At 33.7% G+C, this 25,444-nt stretch overlaps 2 protein-coding genes across 4 annotated transcripts in view; both read left to right on the top strand.

Moving 5' to 3' along the window:
- The window catches only part of RAD54B (RAD54 homolog B), an 88,214-nt gene that overhangs the window by 30,059 nt on the left and 32,711 nt on the right, over nt 1-25,444 (top strand). For all 3 annotated transcript variants that reach the window (XM_034668311.1, XM_034668310.1, XM_002929425.4), the window contains 3 exons: nt 19,255-19,452; nt 21,202-21,483; nt 24,399-24,561. In XM_034668311.1, the coding sequence (XP_034524202.1) occupies nt 21,255-21,483; nt 24,399-24,561 (392 nt within the window). In that variant the 5' untranslated portion in view covers nt 19,255-19,452; nt 21,202-21,254. The remainder of the gene's footprint in view (nt 1-19,254; nt 19,453-21,201; nt 21,484-24,398; nt 24,562-25,444) is intronic.
- On the top strand, nt 332-10,290 carry FSBP (fibrinogen silencer binding protein). Its single transcript, XM_011237444.3, has 2 exons — nt 332-2,747; nt 6,706-10,290. The coding sequence occupies exons 1-2, from the start codon at nt 2,374-2,376 to the stop codon at nt 7,229-7,231; spliced, it is 900 nt and encodes a 299-aa protein (XP_011235746.1). The 5' UTR covers nt 332-2,373; the 3' UTR covers nt 7,232-10,290.

The following is a 25,444-nucleotide window of genomic DNA, read 5'->3' as shown; positions in this document are numbered from 1 at the left end:
AATATTAATACTCTCAGGCTGCAATCCAAAATGCCGTTTTACACTCCCATGAATAGTACTAGAGAACTCTTTGCCCTGCACCCTCATCCACTTGACATTCGCAGTCTTTAAGAATTTTGTCAATCTTGTGGATGAAAATATTTTTAGTGTACATTTTTTGATGATCAGTGAGATTTAATGGTTTTTCATATTTTTATTAGTATTTCATTTTTAATACAATACCAGTTATTTATTTCAAAAATAACAAAGTATTATCTAAAGACAGTATATATCCTGTGTTCTTGCTTTCCTTTGAGTAACTTTGGTCAGGTTGTTGGGGGTGGGTCAGTTTTCAGTTTGCATCTCTATGGACAGACATCATTTGCGTTTTTATTTTCTGCAATTTACTGAGCAGTATAACTGCTTAAAGACTATGTTAGGGAGGAAGAAATATCCTCTGCCCTTCAAGCTCTTTTTAGCTGGACTAATAATTAAATTGACTTGAGACAGATTAACAGGAGAAAATCAAATTTAGTTTTGTACATATGGGGAATCCACACAGACATGAGATTTCAAAGACAGGGAACTTAAGGCTTATATGACATCCTGAGCTAAGGCGGGGGTCTAGTAGTATTGGGATACAAAGGGGAGGAAGACCTTTAGCAGGAAGGTGATAGTATATGTATGAAAAACAAAGGTTGCCCTGTCACGGAGGTACAGTAGATATGTTTCTTAAGTAAAGAGCAGTCGCTGTTAGTAACTTTCTTCCTGGTACAGGCTCCTTTCCAGTGTAAAATTTAGGCAGTTGAGGGGGGACGTTAAGAGCTTTTCCTGAATCTGCTGGATTTTGATTGCTTTGAACTCAAAGTAGTCTTCATCCAAAGTGGCTCATTTTTGTGGTGGCCTGCCTTACACTTGTATTATGAGAAGAAAATAGGCTTTTTTTTTTTTTACCTTGTTTACGTTACATTGTTGCATATTGTTATGCATACATTTATTATGTTTTCAGATAGGGATTAGAAAATACATTCTAAGTTTGCAAACTGGTGGCCTGGCAAATGGCTAGACTAGCTGTTTACTTTTGTTAAAAAAACAAAGTTCTGCTGAGTAAATTGTGAAGCTCTTAGTGGCTTTATTCAGTGATTTATGAATTGGGCAGCATCCCATTTAACAGGTAGAAAGAAGCTCTAAGGAGCTGTACAAAATGAATGACTTTCATAGTCAGAAGTGAGTGGGAACACGGAAATTATCCTGGCAAAAAGTAGATTGATTGTGTTCACTTTCCTTTAGATTATGGCAGGAGTCTGTCGGGCAGATTACCTCGCTAGTGCTGATCACATAGTTCTTGATTGACTGGTTTAAGATTCCATTTTTGGGAGAGCCAAAACTGTAATTAAGTCTCAGGTGACGTGTGGCTTAGCATAAGTGACTCCATTTTGAGCCTGGTGTCTTATTTTTAATAATCCAAATTGTATAAATATGGCTAAATAAAAATCCTACTCTTTAATAATAGCAAGTGCCATTTTGTTGTATGCAGTCTTAAGGCATGATTATTCTGTTCTCACTGTGAATGGTGTTTTTTACACATGATAAAGCAGGCTAGCATATTCACGTACATTATAGCTAGAATAATCCCTTGCTTTAAAAACATAATTTTTATCTGCTTTTCCGAACAAAATTTTTTTCCTAAGTGACTGAAAAAAATGTGGCTACTGTAGACTGTAAAATGAAGGAGAAGCTTAGCTTTACTGTGAAGTCTGAGTCTGGGTGTAACCTAACTAGCTAGAGGATATGCAATTCCTGATTGACAGCAGGACCAGCATTATGCAGATTTGGTAAGAGAGAACAGCAGCTCAGAAAACAGTGATTAGGGGCTCTGTTTAGGAATCATTACGTTCATCACTCATATCTTTAGTTTTTCATTTTCCTGTCTACTGGATTTGTAAACAAATAGCACAAACAGTTCCTCTTTTGTTTTTATTAAAGTGATACTGCAATGCAGTTTCAATCTATGAGCTAGGCATACATGTGTGGAAATTCGATATTCTCACTAAATTAGCTAATTTTTAGCTGTGTTCCATGTTTATCTCTAGACCTTTGTGTATTAAATCCTATCTCGAGCTGTTCTCTTTATACACAAGTGTGTTTTGCTTGTGCCTTCCTGTCTTCTTCAGTGAGAAGCTTTATGTAGGTCAGGCTTGGCTTAAGCAGATTTCCTGAACCTGCGTCAGCTTAAGCTGGAGGAATTTTAATAAACCCTCCCCTGTAGGCGTGGGCCTAAATGAGGCTAGCCTAGTTAAGCCTGATCTTTTTCTGTTTGTGAAAAGAGCTGAGCAGAGCTGAAGGCTGCTGCATGGTGGTTTCAGAAACTGCCTACTTAATTTGAAAAGAACAATGGTAGGAAAGGCTAGATCTTCCAATTTTACCTTATCTGAAAAGCTTGATTTGCTAAAGCTTGTGAAGCCATATGTTAAAATTCTCGAAGAACACACTAATAAACATTCAGTAATAGTGGAAAAGAATAGATGTTGGGATATCATAGCAGTAAACTATAATGCAATTGGAGTAGATCGCCCTCCTCGAACAGCCCAGGGCCTACGCACCCTTTACAAAAGGCTCAAAGAATATGCCAAACAGGAGCTATTGCAGCAAAAAGAGACCCAATCAGATTTTAAAGGCAATATTTCTGAGCCAACCAAGAAAGTTATGGAGATGATTCCCCAGATTTCCAGTTTTTGCCTGGTAAGAGACAGGAACCACATACAAAGGTAAGCTTTATTTTATTTTCTTGTGGAAAATTATGGCGCCTCCTATCTATTGGGCTCTGGCTTAGTTGTGATAGAGATATGCATAGTAAGCATCCCCACTACGGGAGCAATGAATAGTGTCTTTGTTTTGCGTTCTTAAAAAAGAAATGTGAGGCTATGAGGAATTTTTCTGCTGCATTTGATTTAAGCCACTTTTTATTCTCTTCCCCTCCCCCTTCCCTCTCTCTGTAGTTTTTAAAAGTAAAGATTAGGGAGGAATAAATGGGATGAAATTTGTAGCATAATCTCATAATAAACTTTTTAAGCTTTAAATTTAAATTGCTAATTAGCTTCTGAGAGATATCTTATTTCATTTAAGATTATATTTCATTGGAATTTTCAATTATATGCAAAGTTAGCAGTTTCAGGAGAAGTGGAACCCTTGTTTTTTAATGAATTGTTACTGTCTATACTTAGTGACTATTAATTGAGCTAAAAACCTAAAATCAATAATTTAGTAAATTTATCAATGGCATGATTGTATATATTAAGACAGCTTATTTCCAACATCTTCAAAATAAAAGATGAAAACAAGGAAAGGAATTTAATGCCTAATTAGGGGTTCAGATTACTTAATAAAAAGTTTTTGTAGTTTTTATTCATTAATGGTCTAGTTTCACTTTGATCTTGAGTCATACAGAAAAGGGGTAAGCACTCCCATACTATTTTGCAATGATATGAATCTATGAATTTTAATATATGAATAAGCAACTAAGTTTTTATAGGATTAGAAAGTTTTTTTGGCTAAATTTATGCTCTACATAACTACTTGCCTGAGAATCTTCAAAACTTATTACTAATTCAAATTTTAATCCCTGGCAAAAGATAAAAATGGCAGCTGCATTCTTTCTCTGAACCATTTAGGGTTATTTAAACAAGTTGTAAACTTATTAGTTGAGGGACATTTCAAACAAAGGTTTGCAATGCTTTCTTCTTGGTGGAAGAGTCATTATATAAGCAAAATTATTGATCACCTGTGAAATCCTTTTGAAGTTAGGAGAGAAACAGAGGAGAAAAACTTTTTAGCCAAACTTATTTGTTATTTTTATAATTTACTAGGGTAATATTTTTGAGACCAGCTGCTTACCATATACTGCTTACTGCTAGTAGATAACATAGTAAAAAAAAAAAAAAATCACCAGTGGGAATCTGGAACTTGGTTACAGTGTATTAATTCATCAGTGCTTAAAATATTCTCTATGGTGAGAAATGATTAAATCATAATTTACTGGGTATCCAAAAAACACAGTAAGACTTTTTTATACAGTACTACTCATTAAAAATTTGTCCCCCTCAAATCATAGAGAAAAGTGGCTTTTGCATTACAGGTATAAAACTACCTTTGGGGTATTAAGTATAGGTTTTTATAATTTGAAAACTATACATAGAAACTGTAGTTTTAGTTAGTTGTATATTTTCAAAATACAGTGACTATAGAAGAGAAATAATATACAAGTACCTGTTTACATTTTGACTCTAACCATATTCACAATCTTTTGGGATAACAACATCGCTCTGATAAAATGAGTAATTTATACATTACAAAACCTACTGTTTAAGCAAGAACAACTTTTCATACTTTAAAGGGAAGAATATGAGAAATAAGCTGTTTAAATGCTTATTTGTGTTAGTGTCCACATTGCCATTTTCTTTGTTTTAGCATTTTCGTTTATTTACGTATTAATGTGCTCACTACTTATTTAATTGACATCTTGGATCTTAATTCTCGGAAGTTTATAATCTATAATCTTAATTTTGCTTCTATATAAATAATGCCTGTTAATCTCACCAAACTCTCCATTCTTACTAAGGAAAATATTACTGCTTATATTTAACGTATTTAAAGATATATACCTATTTTGTAAGGCTACCTGTGTAGTGCATTGATATATGTCTTCATTTTTACCTCTCTCTGGTATCAGATTGTATTTTGCGTTTTTGCAGTCTATTTGATCTTCAGAATTCATAAATTTTAGAAGTTCTTCTGTTTATCCTTTTTTGTGACTTTCTCTAAAACATTTTTTTCTTTTTCTTTTTTTTTTTTACTTTGTTATGCCTACTTGTAATGTTTCAAAGAAAATGGAATGGTATATTTCAGATAAAAGGCATTTTAAAATTTACATGGGAGTGTAATGTGTATGTCTAATAGTCTTATACTCCATTATACATACTAATTTGGATAGTAATTATGTGGATTTTTAAAACTTTCATTTTCATTTGTAGTTTTAACCTTTTTCCTTTCTAGGTTTTAGGGATGTTAATAAAGGGAAGCCTTACTATGAATTACATTGCTATTGTATTGTTTTTCTTTTGAAATGCATAAGATGACAAAAAGAATGAAAATTAAGGAATTTATGTAATCTACAAATAGATTTTTCATAACATACTATATCTTATTTTATTTGTATCTCTTAAATATCTGGTATTTCTGGCCATTTAATGCCAATAGTAAGTGATATACGGGGAGTTTTAATTTTTTTCCTTATGTTCTGCTTGAGCTTGTTCCAACATTTTATTTATTTATTTATTTATTTGACACAGAGAGACAGCCAGCAAGAGAGGGAACACAAGCAGGGGGAGTGGGAGAGGAAGAAGCAGGCTTCCAGTGGAGCAGGGAGCCCTATGCGGGGCTTGATCCCAGGACCCTGGGATCATACCCTGAGCTGAAGGCAGATGCTTAATGACTGAGCCACTCAGTCGCCCCTGTTCCAGCATTTTAATCATCCATGTAGAATGAATGTATTTTTAACTATGTTACTTATTATTTGTAAAATATTCTTTAATGTTAAGCATAGCATTTTTTCATTAATGTTCCAATAATCTCTTTCTCCTCTATAACTTATTTTTAAGTTAGGCAGAAGCATAAATTTAAAAAAACCTTCAAGAAACAAGATTAGATATTTTTAATTAGTAGCTTCATGTTATTCCTGAAATTGGTTTTTTAAAAAAGTAGAATTTTAAGATACATTGTGTTTATGTCACAACCAATAATGTTATGTCAAAGTTTAAATTATGCTGAAACTAGTTTTCTCTAAAAGAAGTGCATATTTTATGGAAATTACATGTAAATTTAACAGACTTTCAATATGTAGTATATAAGCCAGTTAAAAATACTTCATTAAAAAAAACATTTTTTCAGTCATTCAACATGTGATGAGCACCTACTAGATTCCAAGTACAGTATTATGCTAGGTGCTGGGGATACAGTGGTAGATTTGAGCCCTTTCCCTGTGAACTTTATCTGACTGATGGTTGAAAGACTGAAAGGGCAATGGAATCAAGTTTAGGATAGGTAAAGGATAAATACCGTGGTATATGAAATTGTATAGTTAGGATAATACCCGGATAGTTGGGCATACCCAAAGCCATACAAAAACTTGATTTTTCTTTTTTTTTTTTTTGACAGATGTAGAAATCAATACCTCCCATAAATGACTTTCTACTATCCTAGAAGTCATTGATGTTGGTGATTTTTAGATTTTTAATCAGTCCAGGAGAGCAGAAGCAGGATATCTAGGGCTAAGGTGTGGGGATAGCAAGGCCCAAAGTGCAGTAAATGGCCCTTTATACCATTTAAGAATGTCAGGCTTGTAGGAACATGTGCTGTCTCTTTGAAAGCATTAACAAAGGCTTTTCTTTTTATTTACTTCATTGGCCTTGGGTAATATTTGTATTTTTTTGTCCTTTTAAGAACTCAATTTTAAAGTTAAGGGTGGGTGAGAGCTATATGTATGTATTTTTGAAATTTTAAATGTAGTCACTTTGTTATTCCGAGGATTCAATTTTTTTTTTGTTTCACAATTTTCTTTATAGCTCTAAAGCTTGACACTTTGATATATACTAAATATGAAATTATGCTATAACTATGTTCTTGTCTTCATTTGATTTACATTTTGTAATGCTTTTTTGTGTGCTGTAGTGCAAACTTGGATGAGGAAGCACAGGCTGGTACGAGTTCACTACAGGTAATGTTGGATCACCATCCAGTTGCTATTACAGTGGAGGTGAAGCAAGAAGAAGACATTAAGCCCCCTCCTCCACTGGTTTTAAATTCTCAACAGAGTGATATTTTAGAACAAAGAGAAGACCATGAATTAGTACATGTTATGGAGAGATCTTTGTCACCGTCACTTTCCTCTGTTGATATGAGAATGACATCGTCTCCATCTTCTATCCCAAGGAGAGATGATTTTTTTCGGCATGAGCGTGGAGAACACTTTAGGCCACAATTAGGGTATGATCCTCAGATTCTGCAAATGCTGAAAGAGGAGCATCAGATAATTTTAGAAAATCAAAAAAATTTTGGATTGTATGTTCAGGAGAAGAGGGATGGATTGAAAAGAAGGCAGCAGCTAGAGGAAGAGCTGCTAAGAGCAAAAATTGAAGTGGAGAAGCTGAAAGCAGTTCGCTTACGGCATGATCTGCCTGAATATAATAGTCTCTAATATTTTTTTTCAGTCTTGTAATTTGCTGATTTTAATTTTGGCCAAATTACTTTCATTTGGGAATATACTGAAGCAGAATACATACTCTTAAAAAGTGTTGTTAATCTCATTGTGAAAAAAAGCCTTTTTGACATGATTTTATAATTATTTAATTTTCTTTTGAGATATATTAAAACTTATTGATTGGTTGGTATGGTTATATATTTTGTCTTCAATTTTTTTCTAAGAAGTTTAATTGTTGGCCTTACAAAAGATTTCTTATTTTGATCATTAAATTAGAACACACATAAATAGATACACAAACATATACATTCTTTCAAAGTTCTGAGTCTTTGGCATTTTAAATTAGAGCTTTGAAAGCTGTAGTTCAAGGTTTTTAAGTCAATCTAATTTAGAAGCAATACTAGCCTGATTAACAGAAGCTTGCCTATATGACATTGATTTTTATTGTTTCCTGTTTTTGAAGAAGTGATACAATTTTAGAGCTGGAAGGTACTTGGAAATCACTTTTTTTCACCTCTTCAATTTAGAGGTAATGAAACTGAGGTCCAGGGAGAACTTAGTGACTTGATGTAACAAAGCTCTTTATGGCAGAGGAAGGACCAGCGCTCAGTTTTTGTTTCTTTGTAGGTTTCCCCTCTGCTAGTCCATAGAATTAAAAACCCACTAAAATGTCTTCCTTGTGAAAAAATTATGGAAGTGTTTTTCATTATAATTGCTTTTAAAGATTCATAGGTTACAAAACCAGGGGACTTGTATCAGTTACCCCCAACCTTCTTCCCCTTTTTGTCCAGCAAAAGAAGATGTTCTCTTGAGACAGTTATATATTTTGGCTATAAGATTTAATGTTTTATTATTTTTAATGTCTTATTCTGAAAAAGATTTATTTCACAGTAAAAATCACAGTAAAAAAGTTTCAATGAACAAAATTAGAATTTTACATAGATATAGCAAAAAATAGTTATGATTTAATCTATAATATTTTTGTGAATACTACTTTAGTATTTGCAGAAATAAATAAAATCTCAATTCTTAAAGCACACATTAAATTTAAGTTAAATCTTTAATACATATATTCCATTTTTGCTGGTGCTTTGTTGAGAAAGGATTTTCACTCCAAGCTTTAGAATGGAATAAGTAGAATTTCAGAATTTCAGTATAGCGGAAAAGGATGTTTAAGTCAGAGTGAGCAACGTGGAAAAAGGGAACAGCGCATCAGGGTGTACAAGCACAAATACAATGGTAGGCCAGTGATTTTAAATGGGTGTAGAGAGGGCCAATTAGGACTTGGTTACCTGGACTAGGATTAAATGAGTAGCTACTATTTAGCTCCAGCAGAATTTTTACATGCAGGAATAATGCAGAAGTCTGGCTTTTTATGTGGAGTTTTTCAACATAAAAATGTTTGCAAATAATTCAAGATGTTTTAAAAACACTACACACGTGGGTGGGCATCATTCAGCCAGTTTGTGGCCTTTGGAGTAGAGTAATGGTTCACCAAGGGTAGAGCTGACCAGTAACATCAGCATCACTTGAGAACTTTGTGACAAATGTAAATCCATTCCTTTTGAATCAGAACCTCTGGAGTTATAGTCCAGCAATCTGTTTTAATAAACCCTCTAGAGATTCTGATGCAAGCTAGCGTTTGAAAACCACTAGAACAGAGTATTTGGAATGTAGCTAGGTGCCTAAATCATACTAGAGTCTCAGAAATAACGTGTTGAAAAGAGAAATGGGTGAAGATGAATTGAGGGCCAAGAGTTTGGAAGTTGATTGGTGCCACCTTATGGATTACATTGAAGGCTATTTTTAAATAATCACAGTTGAATGTACAATGGGAAGTCATCGAAGGCTTTTGATTAGAGGGATATAAATTAGAGCTCTGAATTAGTGTTGTAATAGCATTTATGGAGTGGGCATTTAGTGAGAGGAAATTAAATTCAGAATTTAGGTTATGGCTATTGAAATAGAATAAAGATAAAATGGACTTTCCTGGTACTATTTTAGCTTGTTGGTGGCTTAATCGCATTGGCATTTTATTAAAATCTGCTATTAGAGTTAAATATTTTATTATAAAAATGCCTTGAATGTGTAATATGATATCTCTGTTTGGTAGTTTTCATCTTTATGTTATGACTTTTCTTTGAGCCTAAACACTAGACTCAAGAGATTAGAATATTGTAATTCTAATTTAATGTTTTTACAGTATAATTCTAGTAAATACATCCTTGAAGTAGTCAGTTTTAACTTTATGAAATTATTGAAAGCAAATTACCATATGTAATGGAATTCATATTATAGTCAGCATGCTACTCCTCAGAATTGATGTGAATGTTCAATTTGAATGTTGACTTTGTGTGGCTACATCAGTTTTCCAAACTGTTCTGTGGAACATTAATTCCATGAGATGTTTCTAGGAGACTTCTGTGTTCAAAAAAAGTGCAACACACATTTTTTTGTGTGTGGTTAGGTTCTAAAGTCAGTGTGGAAGGTAAAGATGTACATACAAAATTACCCTTGAACGTTTTTTTGCTGTTCATAAAATAGTGTAAACATAATCTTCTACTGTCATATTTTCCTCCAGCATTGTTCCAGATCGTTGTTTCTTTGGTTGTATCAGTTGACAGATTCCTTAGCATTTAGGGACTGTGCAGCATAAAAAACTTTATTTTTACATATGTTTAAATACCAGAGTTGTACTCATTTCAGGGAGTTTGCTGCCATTTTTCTGAGTCAATCTTGTTCAATTTTATTTGCAAAAATTTAAATGCCATGAGCTTTACCTATGAAATGTAATGCCACAAAACATAGGGAGGAGTGATTTTATTTTTAAAATGTAGACTTGATTCTGTAAAAGAATATTAAATTTGAAAAATAAGCTTAGTAAAAATATTTCATCTCGTATATTAGTAATTTGGATAGTAGGTTATTTTTGCCACCTTCCTATCTTTTCTTATCCATGTGAACTTAAATAGCACATTGTTATTTTTACAACTTGATTTTTTTAAATTTTATTTTATTTTATTTATTTATTTTTTTAAAAGATTTTATTTATTTATTTGACAGAGAGAGAGACAGCCAGCGAGAGAGGGAACACAAGCAGGGGGAGTGGGAGAGGAAGAAGCAGGCTCATAGCAGAGGAGCCCAATGTGGGGCTCGATCCCATAACGCCGGGATCACGCCCTGAGCCGAAGGCAGACACTTAACCGCTGTGCCACCCAGGTGGCCCACAACTTGATTTTTTTTTTAACTAGGTATAATTTATAATGGCATCCTGAAAAAGTTAATGAAGCTCTTTCATTTCTGAAAATGCCATTAGAGGGGCACCTGAGTGGCTCAGTCAGTTAAGCGTCTGCTTTTGGCTCAGGTCATGACCCTGGGTCCTGGGATCGAGCCCCACATGAGGCTCCCTGCTCAGCGGGGAGTCTGCTTCTCCCTCTTCCTCTGCCTGCCTCTCTAATTACTTGAGCTCTCTTCTTTGTTTAATGAATAAAATCTTTAAAAAAATTAGGGGCGCCTGGGGGGCTCAGTCGTTGAGCGTCTGCCTTCGGCTCAGGGCGTGATCCCGGCGTTGTGGGATCGAGCCCCACATCAGGCTCCTCCTCCTCTCCCACTCCCCCTGCCTGTGTTCCCTCTCTTACTGGCTGTCTCTCTGTCAAATAAATAAATAAAATATTTTTAAAAATCTTAAAAAAAATTAAAAAATAAAAATGCCATTAGATTTCTTATATATTCAATTTAAGTACTCTGGTTTTTTGTATGAGACATCAACTTGGTGTTTTTTCATTTTTGAAAGATTTCACTATACACTATTGCATCTTATATGACAGTGTTTAGACTATGAATTATTTTCCATGTGCCTTCTTTTAGAGTAATGTTGAATTTTAAATGACATGTTTAATTTATAGTGTGTAAATTATATTTAATATATACTGTAGGTGATGATGGTTAAATGCTTTGTTAATACGTATTCTTTTAAATACAAGGTAATACATTGTATTGTTATGTGTACTCTTTATGTGCCATAAGACAAAGAATTCAGTACCACTGAGGTAAAATTTTTTGATGATGCACAATTAAATTTATTTAAATAATTGTGTTTATAGTAGATACTAAATGTACTATGTCTGAATATCATAGTATATTTTTTCAAATGTTAAGATTCACAAATTCTCAAAATCAAGTATTTGATGATGAATTTGATAGTAAATATTTAAAAATAATGAGATGAAATATGGTTGTAATACTTAACAAATACAAAAAAGTAAATTCTTAAGATATATAACCTAAGTAAATGTTAACAGTCACGCTAAATCTTTGCATATGGTTTTGAGAAATTGATTCAGTATATTTTTATATATCTTAGATTGATTAAAACTTGTAGCTATAATTTGAATTTATATTATTTTTAGTTTTTAATTGCTTTGTAAGTAGTGGAAAGCCAAATAAATAAGTAAAATAAAAATACCACCCAAATTAACCACCCAAATTTAAACTAAAATAAGATCTATCATTAGACTTAACACTTTGTTAGTGCATCTTTCATGTTTTAAAATTATGTGTAAATTTACCTTACAAAGATTAAGAAAATCTCCAAATAGAAAAAGTTAAGTCTTTACATCAAAAACTAGGGATGTACTGTATGGTGACTAACATAATATAATAAAAAAATATTATTTAAAAAAAAAAGAAAAAAACATTTTACAGTAAACATTCATATGCCTACCACCTAAATTCTGCAGTTACTGTTTTGCTATATTTGCTTTATCATGTATCCATCCATTTAACCATCAATTCATTTTTAAAAATAAAATGATTATTTAAAACCAGTTGGAAAATTATTTAGAATACTTTACCCCTAAACATTTCAGCATAAGTATTATGAACTGGATTTCAGTATTTATTTGTGTGTGTGTGTGTGTGTGTGTGTGTGTGTGTGTGTGTGTTTTGGGTAAGATTTGCAAATGTGAAATGTACAAATCTTAAATGATGAGTTTTGACAGGTGACGCTACCTGTGTACCTTAAATCCCTATCAAGATTTAGAATGTTATCATTATCCCAGAAAATTCTCTCCTGCCCCTTCCTGATCAATCCCTTGGCACNCACAAGCAGGGGGAGTGGTTTTTTTTTTTTTTTTTTTTTTTTTTTTTTTTTTTTTTTTTTTTTTTTTTGCTCGATCCCATAACGCCGGGATCACGCCCTGAGCCGAAGGCAGACACTTAACCGCTGTGCCACCCAGGTGGCCCACAACTTGATTTTTTTTTTAACTAGGTATAATTTATAATGGCATCCTGAAAAAGTTAATGAAGCTCTTTCATTTCTGAAAATGCCATTAGAGGGGCACCTGAGTGGCTCAGTCAGTTAAGCGTCTGCTTTTGGCTCAGGTCATGACCCTGGGTCCTGGGATCGAGCCCCACATGAGGCTCCCTGCTCAGCGGGGAGTCTGCTTCTCCCTCTTCCTCTGCCTGCCTCTCTAATTACTTGAGCTCTCTTCTTTGTTTAATGAATAAAATCTTTAAAAAAATTAGGGGCGCCTGGGGGGCTCAGTCGTTGAGCGTCTGCCTTCGGCTCAGGGCGTGATCCCGGCGTTGTGGGATCGAGCCCCACATCAGGCTCCTCCTCCTCTCCCACTCCCCCTGCCTGTGTTCCCTCTCTTACTGGCTGTCTCTCTGTCAAATAAATAAATAAAATATTTTTAAAAATCTTAAAAAAAATTAAAAAATAAAAATGCCATTAGATTTCTTATATATTCAATTTAAGTACTCTGGTTTTTTGTATGAGACATCAACTTGGTGTTTTTTCATTTTTGAAAGATTTCACTATACACTATTGCATCTTATATGACAGTGTTTAGACTATGAATTATTTTCCATGTGCCTTCTTTTAGAGTAATGTTGAATTTTAAATGACATGTTTAATTTATAGTGTGTAAATTATATTTAATATATACTGTAGGTGATGATGGTTAAATGCTTTGTTAATACGTATTCTTTTAAATACAAGGTAATACATTGTATTGTTATGTGTACTCTTTATGTGCCATAAGACAAAGAATTCAGTACCACTGAGGTAAAATTTTTTGATGATGCACAATTAAATTTATTTAAATAATTGTGTTTATAGTAGATACTAAATGTACTATGTCTGAATATCATAGTATATTTTTTCAAATGTTAAGATTCACAAATTCTCAAAATCAAGTATTTGATGATGAATTTGATAGTAAATATTTAAAAATAATGAGATGAAATATGGTTGTAATACTTAACAAATACAAAAAAGTAAATTCTTAAGATATATAACCTAAGTAAATGTTAACAGTCACGCTAAATCTTTGCATATGGTTTTGAGAAATTGATTCAGTATATTTTTATATATCTTAGATTGATTAAAACTTGTAGCTATAATTTGAATTTATATTATTTTTAGTTTTTAATTGCTTTGTAAGTAGTGGAAAGCCAAATAAATAAGTAAAATAAAAATACCACCCAAATTAACCACCCAAATTTAAACTAAAATAAGATCTATCATTAGACTTAACACTTTGTTAGTGCATCTTTCATGTTTTAAAATTATGTGTAAATTTACCTTACAAAGATTAAGAAAATCTCCAAATAGAAAAAGTTAAGTCTTTACATCAAAAACTAGGGATGTACTGTATGGTGACTAACATAATATAATAAAAAAATATTATTTAAAAAAAAAAGAAAAAAACATTTTACAGTAAACATTCATATGCCTACCACCTAAATTCTGCAGTTACTGTTTTGCTATATTTGCTTTATCATGTATCCATCCATTTAACCATCAATTCATTTTTAAAAATAAAATGATTATTTAAAACCAGTTGGAAAATTATTTAGAATACTTTACCCCTAAACATTTCAGCATAAGTATTATGAACTGGATTTCAGTATTTATTTGTGTGTGTGTGTGTGTGTGTGTGTGTGTGTGTGTGTGTGTTTTGGGTAAGATTTGCAAATGTGAAATGTACAAATCTTAAATGATGAGTTTTGACAGGTGACGCTACCTGTGTACCTTAAATCCCTATCAAGATTTAGAATGTTATCATTATCCCAGAAAATTCTCTCCTGCCCCTTCCTGATCAATCCCTTGGCACCTCAGACAGCCATTGTTCTAATTTTTAAAAAATCATAGATAAGTTTTGCTTGTTCTAGTACTTTATATAATTGAAATCATACAGTATGTACCCTTTCTCTTTTCTTTTACCTATCTTAATGTTTTTAATACCCATGTTTTTTCATCCTCTTATAGTAATTCATTACTTTCTGTTGTTGAGTGGTATTCCCTTGTATAAGTATACCTCAGTTTATGTATCCGTTATTTTTTGATGGACTTCTGGGCTCTTTCCAGATTATGGCTGTTATGTATAAAGATTCTGAGTATTCTTGTATAAATTTGTTGTGGACACAATGCTGGATTAGGGAAGATCTATATGTTTAAGTTTTTAAGAAACTGCCAGGCATTTTCCCAAAGTGATTGTACTGTTTTACACTTTCACCAACAATGTATTTTTTTTTTAAATAAAGCTTTGCATGCTCAACAATTGGAATGTCAGAATTGAAGTTAATGAATAACTTTTCTGATTTTTAGATGAGTTTAAAATGCTGAACAGGAAATAAAAATAAAATGCTGAGAAGATAATTTTGATATCTGGAAATATTGTAGTTATTGATTTTTTTTCTGTTTTAGCCTTTATTGCATATATGCTTTGACAAGAGGTAGTGAGAAATGTGATGAAATGTATAGTCCCTGCCATACTTACAAAGTATCATTCTGAAAATATTTAAAGCAAAGAAAGATCTAGGTTTATTTTATTCATAATGATACTTAGATGACATTAAATCTTTCTTATTAGATGAGAAAAACATGGGGGCGTGTGGGTGGCTCAGTTGGTTAACTGTTGGTCTTGGTTTCGGCTCAGGTCATGGTCTCAGGGTGCTGAGTTCGAGCCAGGTTGGGGTCTGCTCAGCATGGAGTCTGTTCGAGATTCTCTCTCCCTCTTCCTCTCTCCGTTTCCCCATTTGTATGTGCGTGCGCACACGAGAGTACTCTCTCTCTCAAATAAAATCTTTAAAAACAAGATAAAACTATGGATGACTACTGGTCTGGAGGAATTTGTATATTAATGATTGTAAATTTTTTAGTGTAATAAAAACAGTGTTTCAAACCTTAAATTTATATTGCATTTATATGTTTATGTTAAAAATTCTGGTAGGTTTCGGTAATTTTAAAATACAATATGGTATTTACAGTCTTTGTTGAATTTGATTATGAGACATTTTAAATTTCATTTATTCTATTGAAAACAATGTGTGTATTTGGAATTTTAGAAAGAAAAGAAAATATTAAAGGTTTGGGTATGTGGAATGTATAATTAAGCCATCCCACTGTAGAGTAAATATGCTTAGGAATCATTAAGATGATCATATCCACTGTCAATATTAAAATGGTAATATCTCCCTCTTCTTTTATCAAAGCATGATTTTGAACAGTTTTACTTTGTGAATCTTGCTTATAGGCATTCAAGTCGCTTGTTTATACAGACTATTTTTTTGGTATTGATTTGCGAAGTACTTTACCAGGGTCAAGGGAGAAATAGATCAGAAACAAGTTTAGAAATAAAAATTACAGTTGGAGTGGAATTCTTAGGGGTGATTAGTCTAGAATGTAGCAAATTAGTCAATATTTTATGCACTACAAGTAGTCTAGATGTAGGAGGGTTTTGCTGCTTATATGTTTAATTTCTAGTATTTTTTTTCTATTTTTTGAAATTTTCTCTCTTCTCTGCCTTAATGGTCTACATTTAAAATGGGACTATATGGGAAAGGAACCAAGACAAGATGATGATGATGATGGTAGTTAACATTTAGGGAGTATTTATTACCTGTCAAGTACTGTTCTAAGCGTTTTACATATATTAGCTAATCTAATGCCCACAACAAATCTGTGAGGTTGGTATTAGTATTATTTTCATTTACAGATTCATAAACTGGGATAAAGTGGTGAGTAACTTGTCCCGGGTCACTTAGCTTGTAAGTGGGAAAACTCAAGATCCAAACCCAGGCAGATTAGTTCTCCTCCTACTGTTCTATAAAAGAAAGGCTATATCTGAGAATCAATGGCATTTCAAAGTTAATTATAAGTAATTTCTGAATTCTCAGTTTATTATCTTTTGTTCTATTTATTTTTTCTCGGCACGAGGAGGGTCCTGGACATAACAAGTCAACTCTCTAGGCTCTGGAAATATAACAGGGTATTTGACTGGATGTTTTTCCAGCCATTTTGTTGAAGACATACCTTTTACCCTTGTTTTACAGCAATCCTGAGCAATCACATTTTTTTTCTTGGATAACATAATAAAAGATAGGAACACATTTTAAAAATGCAGAATGGTGTTATCAGTCATTCAATGCACACTGACTACTACTGGTAGAAATAATGCAAAGACAAAACTAAAGTTGGCTAAAATTGCACACCACAAAATTTTTTAGAGTTCAAAAACTGATCAGCATCCCATCTTTTTTGTTAATCCTAAAAACCCTCAAAACTTTATCTGGGATACTCAAGGTTGGTAAAGCAAAAATAATCAACAAATGACAACTACCAATTATCTAAAAACTGATAAATTTTCTTGACTAGAAACTGATAGAGTAATACAATTTCGTTAATATTTAGGTATACAAAATCTGACTTAGCAAAACTGCATTTGATAGAAATTATGGTTTTAAAAACTCATGTCGGCAAAAGCTATAATAAGTAAAATGTGATTCATAAAAAAGTGACTGAGGAATCAAATCTTTGTTAAAAAGTTTGCATGGAAAATGACCCTGAAGGTAACAGTTCATAAAAATGGAAATAAAAATGGGCAATTATGGAGACGAGTTCAAAGTTAATTTCTAAAGTTACTTTCTCATGAAAATTAACTTTAAGGTAATTCTGTTTTAATATTTTTATAAGCATAAAGTCAAATGTACTTTGAATCAGAATGGCAGTTTTGAAAAGTACCTGTTGTTCTGGGCATATGGTGATGAACAAGATCAAAACACCTTCCTCTCAGGACTAGTTTAGTGGGGAAGTCTAAGGCTAAATAATTTGTCACACAGTTAATTGCTGAGATAATGCTGAAATAATAAGGCAAGATCTAGCTTGGCAGTAAGGGAAATTTAAACTGGCAGGGTGAATAGAAGTTATTTTTTTAATTTTAATTTTTATTGTTTTTTTAAAGGTCTTATTTATTTATTTGACTAACAGCACGGCCGAGGGAGTGGCAGGCAGAGGGAGGGGGAGAAGCAGGCTTTCTGCTGAGTGGGGAACCCGATGTGGGGCTCGATCCCAGGACCCTGGGATCATGACCCGAGCTGAAGGCAGATGCTTAACTGACTGAGCCACCAGGTGCCCCAGCAGTTAATTTAAAATAGCATTTTGGAGAAAGAAGTAGAAGGCCCTTTGGCTACAAGTAGTTATGTTTTCTTAAAGACCATTAAGACTAATGGTTTTTAAGAAGGATGCATAATCAGATTCACATTTAAAAATAGATAAATGTAGTCAATATGGAAAATGGTTTCAGGGAGTAGAGGGGGTAGGCCTGCTGGGAAGATACAGTGGTTCAGATCAGAGATGGTGATTTGAATAGGGGAGGGTATGGAGGAGGCAAACAGCACAGAGCTTTGAGAGCCATGTGGGGGTTAGAATCACCTGGATCTGTGGTTGATTGGCTGTGGAACTGAGAATAAAGGATGTCAAGGATGATTTCCAACTTTTTGGCTTGAATGAGGGTGGTGGTACTGTTACTGAGAAATGAGAAAACTGAAGGAGAAGCAATTGTTGGAGAGTGGGCATGATGAATTGAGATGTTTATGAGACATTCATGTAGACAGGTCTGAGGGGCAATTATGTACAGATGCAGATCTGGAGTCATGCTCTGGGCTAGAGAAAAAAAAAATACAGGTTTATGGAGGAGTGGTATTAAATCCACGGGAGTGGATGAACTAATTTAAGGAGAAGGGTACAATGAGAAGAGGGTCTAGAATTCAGGTCTGATGAGCTGGCAAGGATGTTTAAGAAGAAGCAACCAAAGAAGTAAAAGGAAAAATTGAAATGTGTTAGGAAAGCTGTAAAAATAGGGCTCAGTATTTCAAGGAGGAAGTGGTCAAACATTGTCCAATGCTTTTGAGAACTCTGATCCAGACTAAAAAAATACCATGTGGATTTATTGTCTAGGAGCTCCCTAATGGCCTTGAACAAGGGTAGTTTTGGGAGAGGGCTGATCTGGAAGCCAGATTGGAGTACAGATCTTCCTTGACTTATGAGGTTATGCCCTAATAAGCCCATCATAAGTTGAAAATATCGTTGGTCAAAAATGCATTTATACACCTAGCCTACCGAACATGATAGCTCAGCCAAACTTCAGCATGCTCAGAACATTTACATTAGCCTACTGTTGGGCAAAATCGTCTAACACAAACCCTATTTTGTAATAATGTGTTGATTATCTCATGTAATTTATTGAATAGTGAGAGTGAAAAACAGAATGGTTGTGAGTGTATCGGTTGTTTACCCTCATGATTTCACGGTAGACAGGGAGCTGTGGCTTGCTGCTGCTGCCCAGCTTCACAAGAGAGGATTGGATCACATATCGCTAGCCCAGGAAGAGACCAAAATTCAAAATTTGAAGTAGATATTTTTTTCCATGGATGTTGAAAATTTTAGTTCCTAGAGTTTTAAAATGTTTGTGGTAATTATGTTATTCTACTTAAACTGAGTTTATATGACTTTGAGATGATAAGTTTATATTCACTGTTCTCCTGGTAATGCTAGACCTGACATTTGAATTTCTTAATTTATAAAATACTAACAGGAGTATAATCAAATATTCTTTCATAATTTTTAGTACCATCTAATTTTCTTGTACTTTTATTTTTGTTCAAATGACCTTACTACCTAAAGTTGTCTATCTCTAATAATGTGGTTTTTATTTTATTTTATTTTTAAATTCTAGTTCACTCAGCCCCTAAAGAAATAACAGTGTCTAAGGGACAAGAAGAGGAAGAACCTGATAGCCTAGTTAAATATTTCAGTGTCGTTTGGTGTAAGGCTTCAAAGAAAAAACACAAAAAATGGGAAGGTGATGCTGTTCTCATTGTAAAAGGAAAGTCATTTACATTAAAGGATTTGGAAGGCAAAGACATTGGAAGAGGTATTGTGATATTACCTGTTGTTTACAATTTGGCCTAAAATTAGTATATATCTGAGGTTACATAATTAAAATGATTGGATTTTATAAAGGGTTAGGTTAAGATGCTCTTTAATTGATTTGCATGTCTAAATTATCTCATAATAGTCTAATAACAGTCTTATGAATACTAGCTCAGTGAAGCAAATCCCATCCCATGGATTCATTTTCTCTAAAATGAAATAGTTATATATGGTTATTTTGGTATTTTTCTGAGATTAAGCAGTTTGTCTTCATATAGTCTCCCCCTCAATGCTAAATGATTAAAGTTAGAAAGATGTTGATATCAAGAGTGGAATATTATCTAATTTCATTGATACCCAATAAAATTTTGAAAAAAAAAAAGGAAAAAAACATGGCTAGGCATGATCTAGATTAATACCTTTAGATTGGAGGTTATCATTATTTCTGTTATAAAATTGTTGCCAGGATGATTTGTACTAATACTAGCTAGCTCACAAATTCAGAATGCTTAACACCAACCGTCTTTTGGGCATTGTCTTTTATTATTCAGTTTTGAATATGGCCCGTTACTATAAAATCCATTCTATATGTTCATTAATTAATTCATTCATTCACTTAATAATATACTTTATAGCATGTAACTGTTAAGTGCCAAGCACTATGCTAGGAATAAACATTCAAAAATGGATATAATTTATAGTTTGTGGGGATAGGGCAATGTCATTGATAATTAGGAGGCACTAAGATAATTGTTTCATTGAGAATTTGTACTCTGTGCAGTAGGAGATGGACCATTTAGGTCTGCCTAGGAGGCTGGGGAAAGCTTCATAGGAGTTAATTGTTTAAGGTAGAATTTGAAGGATAAATAGTTTTGTAGGGTATGAGATAGGGGCATACGTAAGAGGGAATAGTATATACAAAGGTGTAAAAGCAGGGGAGAATTAAAGCTACTGGTTCAGTGTTTCAGGAATGTAGTATGTGAAGGTCAGTGACAAGAGTGATGAGTTAAGGCTGAACTGAATTATCTGCAGCAATTTTTTTAATTGTAAAAATATTGAGGGGTGCCTAGGTGGCTCAGTCGGTTAAGTCTCCCCCTTGGTTTTGGCTCAGGTCGTGATCTCAGGGTTGTGAGATTGAATACCGCATCGGGCTCCTTGCTGGGCAAGCCTGTTTAAGATTCTCTCTCTCCCTCTCCCCCTCCCCACCTCGCTCTCTCAAAAAAAAAAAAAAAAAAAATCTCATAAGCCAGCCAGCACCCATAGCTATATTTTCAATAATTAAAAAAGGCCTTGCTTTCTCTAAAGCTTGGCTAATTTTTATAGCTTTATTATTTATTCCTTCTGAGTTTTTTTTTTTTAAAGATTTTATTTATTTATTCGACAGAGATAGAAACAGCCAGTGAGAGAGGGAACACAAGCAGGGGAGTGGGAGAGGAAGAGGCAGGCTCATAGCGGAGGAGCCTGATGTGGGGCTCGATCTCACAATGCCGGGATCATGCCCTAAGCCGAAGGCAGACGCTTAACCGCTGTGCCACCCAGGCGCCCCATTCCTTCTGAGTTTTTAGTGGTTTTTTTTTTTTAGACAAAATGATAAATTATGTTTTCATGCTGGCTAATGGGTTATACAAGGCTATTTACATTCAAAGAACAGTTTTCATTCTGTATAGTTATGGGAAGGTGACTGTGGTATCACTAAGTCATCTTAGGGTATCAGTAAATTAAATTCACATTCTCCCTTCTCAATTTAAAGGCATTGCATATAAATTCAAAGAGCTTGAAAAGATTGAAGAGGGCCACAGAGTGATGATTGGTGGAAAAGAAGTAGAAGTCATGGGTATAATCTCTCCCGATGATTTCAACAGTGGCAGATGTTTTCAGCTTGGAGGAGGAAGCCCTGCTATCTCAAGTTCTTCTCAAGCTGCCAAGAAGTGTTTCTCTAACCCCTTCAAAAGTGTTTGTAAAACAAGTTCAAAGGAAAATAGACTGAATGGTTTCCAAGATTGTAAACCACGCCATGACCCACATGCACCAAGTAAGATGTAAAAAATAATTTGTATATTCTGTTTTTACTGCCAAAAGATATTTGGCATGTGAATTTAAAGTTTAAGTTTTGTTTAAAGTTTTCAGATGAAAGTATATATTATTCTTCAGGTATACAACCGAAATAAGGAATAATGTTGAAGTTGTATAATAATACAGTTTGGGAATCATTTTATAAATGTATAATTCTAAGAATACAGTAATAAAAATGTCATATTTGTGTTGAAGGAAAAATATACAAATTGGAGATGTATATATATATATATACATATGGAAAAATATGCAAATTGGAGATGTATACGCACACATATATATACATATATGATTTTGAGTAGTATCTGACATCTTCAGCAAAAAGAAGTATTAGTCAATTCATGATTCAGGATTATGTTTATACTTCTCTTTTGATGACTGTTTTGGTCGCATGCATTAGTGTATTAAAATGTTGAATGGTGGGATGTTGGGTAAAGAATTTAAATTTTACTGATGAGAATTCAACTTAGTTAATTTTCACATTAATGAATCTAATTTAAAAATCACATTAAAAAAACCTCACCTGCTTTTTTTTTGGTTTGTTTGTTTGCTTGTTTTGTTTTTGTCTTGTTTGTTTGTTTTTTGATTGTCTACTCAACTGGGATTTCTTCAGTGCCTTTTTTTGCATTGGGCCCAGAGGTAAATTGTTATCAAAGATCTTCTCATTTGGTGAGGAGACGGACAAGTAAATTTGAACTATAGGGCAGTGGATGTCGAAGTTGGGGTATAGAGTGTAGGCTGCTTTCATATTAGTAGTAAAATAAAAAGTACATAAAGCAACATAAGTATTTTTTGCACGTATTATCGGAATAGAATTTTTGAATTAAAGGGGCCTTTGAGATCATTTAGTTCAGTCTCTTCGCATTTGAAGAAAACCAAGGCCAGAAAAATGAACTGAAATTAATGAAGTTCAAATAATTATTGAAAAACTTGGGATAAAAACCCCAAATTAAAAATTCCTAGTTCGATGTGAGCTTATCTGAGACTTAATTGAAAGAGAGAGAGTGGAAGCTTCTGCTTCTGATTTTTCTTTTTATCCAGATATTTTATTTGTCCCGCCATCTCTTTTAACAGGCTTCCTTCTCCTTTATTCTCCTTTCTCTTTGCCTTCCTATTATATAATGGAGGGATGTGGGGAACCAAAAGAATAATGTGTTTATTCAAAGATCTGACTTAGAATCCCAATTTTGCCACTGAACTGTTTCTTTGACTTCTTGGGGTAGTCACTTACCTCACTCATGGCTTTGTTTCCTCAGGTCTAAAATGTAGGTTCTCATTACTACCATGGAGACATAGAGTGCTGCTATATGCTGTGTATAATAAATACTTGTTGACTGAATGAAAAATTGTATCGTGATAATTTATATATATGTGTACATGTGCGTGTGTGTGTAATACAATAAGAACCCTTTGTGTAAGTGGTAAGTAGTTGATGATTCTCATTTATTTATCTTGCCAAGGGTAGAATTAGGTCGTAGACTTAAAAATGAAAACATGAAAGATTTTGTAAGCACTAAGTGATGCTTCGTTATTTTGAAGGTAGAGAGAGGCATTTTAAAATTTGAACTGGTGTCCCATTATTGTGGTGGTTTTAAGTTTTCTCTTTCTTGAAGATGGTTGCTTTGTTAATTGACTTAGATTCTATGGTCCTTCTTGCTTGAGCAGTGAATTATCCTCACCTCTGTCTTCCCTTTTTTCCCTTTGTGTTTCTCAAAAGAGAAAAAAAAAATGGGGCCATTTCTTGGTTAGGAACCCACAAGGAATATACTCTTGCTTTGCTACTGGAATACAGGGGAATGCTGAGGGCCGAATTTTCCATTTTCACTCCCTAATCCTCTACCTGCCAGGAACTGACCTCAAAAATGGGAGTTCCTTTTAGTTGCTCAGAAACCTAGGAAGATCCACAGAAAACTTTCCTCTGGGTGATTGTTAATGGTAAACATGACCAAACTCTCATTCCTGTGACTGTGTATTTCTGCATTGGTGGATATTTATTTAATCTCCTGGAACCTGCTTTATCTTTCCTTCTCATTTCTGTCCTTCTCTTTTCTCTTTTTGTTTTATTTTCAAAATCTATTTCATTTTTTTACCGTGATATAGACATATAAATATATCCCCAAAATAATTTTGATGAGTTTATTATCTGACTTTAGATTTAAATTGATAACTGCTTTCCAGTTATATTTGATTTTGTATTTTTTGGTGGTATTTTAATAAGTCTTTTACATTGTTTTAGTATATTTCTACAGAATTACCTTATTATTCTATGGTTACTTTGCTGCTTTGCAAAGATTCATGAATTTGAGTTTCATGAACATAGTAACTAACTTTAAGCAAAAAATGATGGCGAAGTCAATGGAAAAGTTGTCATCCTTTCTCGATTCTTCTGATTAACAGAAGTAATAGTCATTGTGTGTACCAAAGTGAAGATAATGGGAGCCTATATGTTAAATTTGGGTGCCTTTCCAAAATAAGAAGCTGTGAGCATTAGCGAGTACAACTTGGCAAAAATTCCAACCTGTACTTTCAGTTGGAGATAGTTCTCTTTGCTCTGAATACTAAACTATTAAATGTTGTGACTTACTGAATTCTTTGCTAAACAATAGTGAATTTCATTGGTTTTGAAATACTTTGGGGCATATGAACTTTGGGGAGCTCTTTGAAATTCTCTACCTGAAATCTTACATCAGTAAGGCATGAGATTATTTTTAATTTTCTGTTCTTGCTTGGTATCAGTGTTACTAAACTTCAACTTTTTTTTTGCCACAAACGATAGCAAATAGTTAAAGGCTATGAGTAAATAAAGCAAGATAATGTCGCTGACAGAGTGAAATTGCAATACATTAATAGTTAAACTTTCATCTTTTTCTAAAGATTCTCTTGTAATGTCACGACCTGACAGCAATCACCAGTGGACGTTCAATAGGAACTGTTTTCCTATTGTGGATGTGGTGATAGATCCTCACCTTGTATATCATCTTCGACCACATCAGAAAGAAGGGATCATATTCCTCTATGAATGTGTAATGGGAATGAGGTAGGAAAATAAATAATTTGTTTAGTCTAATCTGAGTTTTCTGCTTTTTTTTTTTTTAAAGATTTTATTTTATTTTTTTAAGTAGTCTCTACACCCAACATGGGCCTCAAACTCACAACCCTGAGATCAAGAGTCGCATGCTCTGTTGACTGAGCCAGCCAGGTGCCCTTAGTCTAATCTGAGTCTTGATTAAACCTGTAACATAATGGTTTTCTAGAAGAAGCGTAATATAATGAATCTCAGTACATCATGAATGATACTTAATGTGTGCATTTATTCTAAAAGTGATTCTTGAGGATGCCATGTGCCAGACATCCTGCTAGGAGCTGGGCGTATAGGAGTCAGGACCACGATCCCTACCCTTAAGTAGCTTTTAAAGTATTTGAGGAAATAGATAAATATAATCAACCTTAATGTGGTACACTAAAAGCTCACTAGTACGAGAAAGGGTTATGGGGGCAAAATGGAAGTAGCCTTTAATTCCGCTTATGGAAAAAAGGTATTCTTCTTCTTTTTTTTTTTAATGTTTTTTTATTACATTATGTTAGTCACCGTACAGTACATCCCTAGTTTCTGATGCAAGGTTCGATGATTCATTAGTTGCGTATAACACCCAGTGCACCGTGTAATATGTGCCCTCCTTACTACCCATCACCAGTCTATCCCATTCCCCCACCCCCCTCCCCTCTGAAGCCCTCAGTTTGTTTTTCAGAGTCCATAGTCTCTCATGCTTCATTCCCCCTTCTGATTACCCCCCCTTTCTTTATCCCTTTCTTCCCCTACCGATCATCCTAGTTCTTATGTTCCATAGATGAGAGAAATCATATGATAATTGTCTTTCTCTGCTTGACTTATTTCACTTAGCATTATCTCCTCCAGTGCC

Source organism: Ailuropoda melanoleuca, chromosome 9 (genome assembly GCF_002007445.2).
Source record: "Ailuropoda melanoleuca isolate Jingjing chromosome 9, ASM200744v2, whole genome shotgun sequence".
Classification (NCBI taxonomy): domain Eukaryota; kingdom Metazoa; phylum Chordata; class Mammalia; order Carnivora; family Ursidae; genus Ailuropoda; species Ailuropoda melanoleuca.
This window is presented reverse-complemented; position numbering and strand designations above follow the sequence as displayed.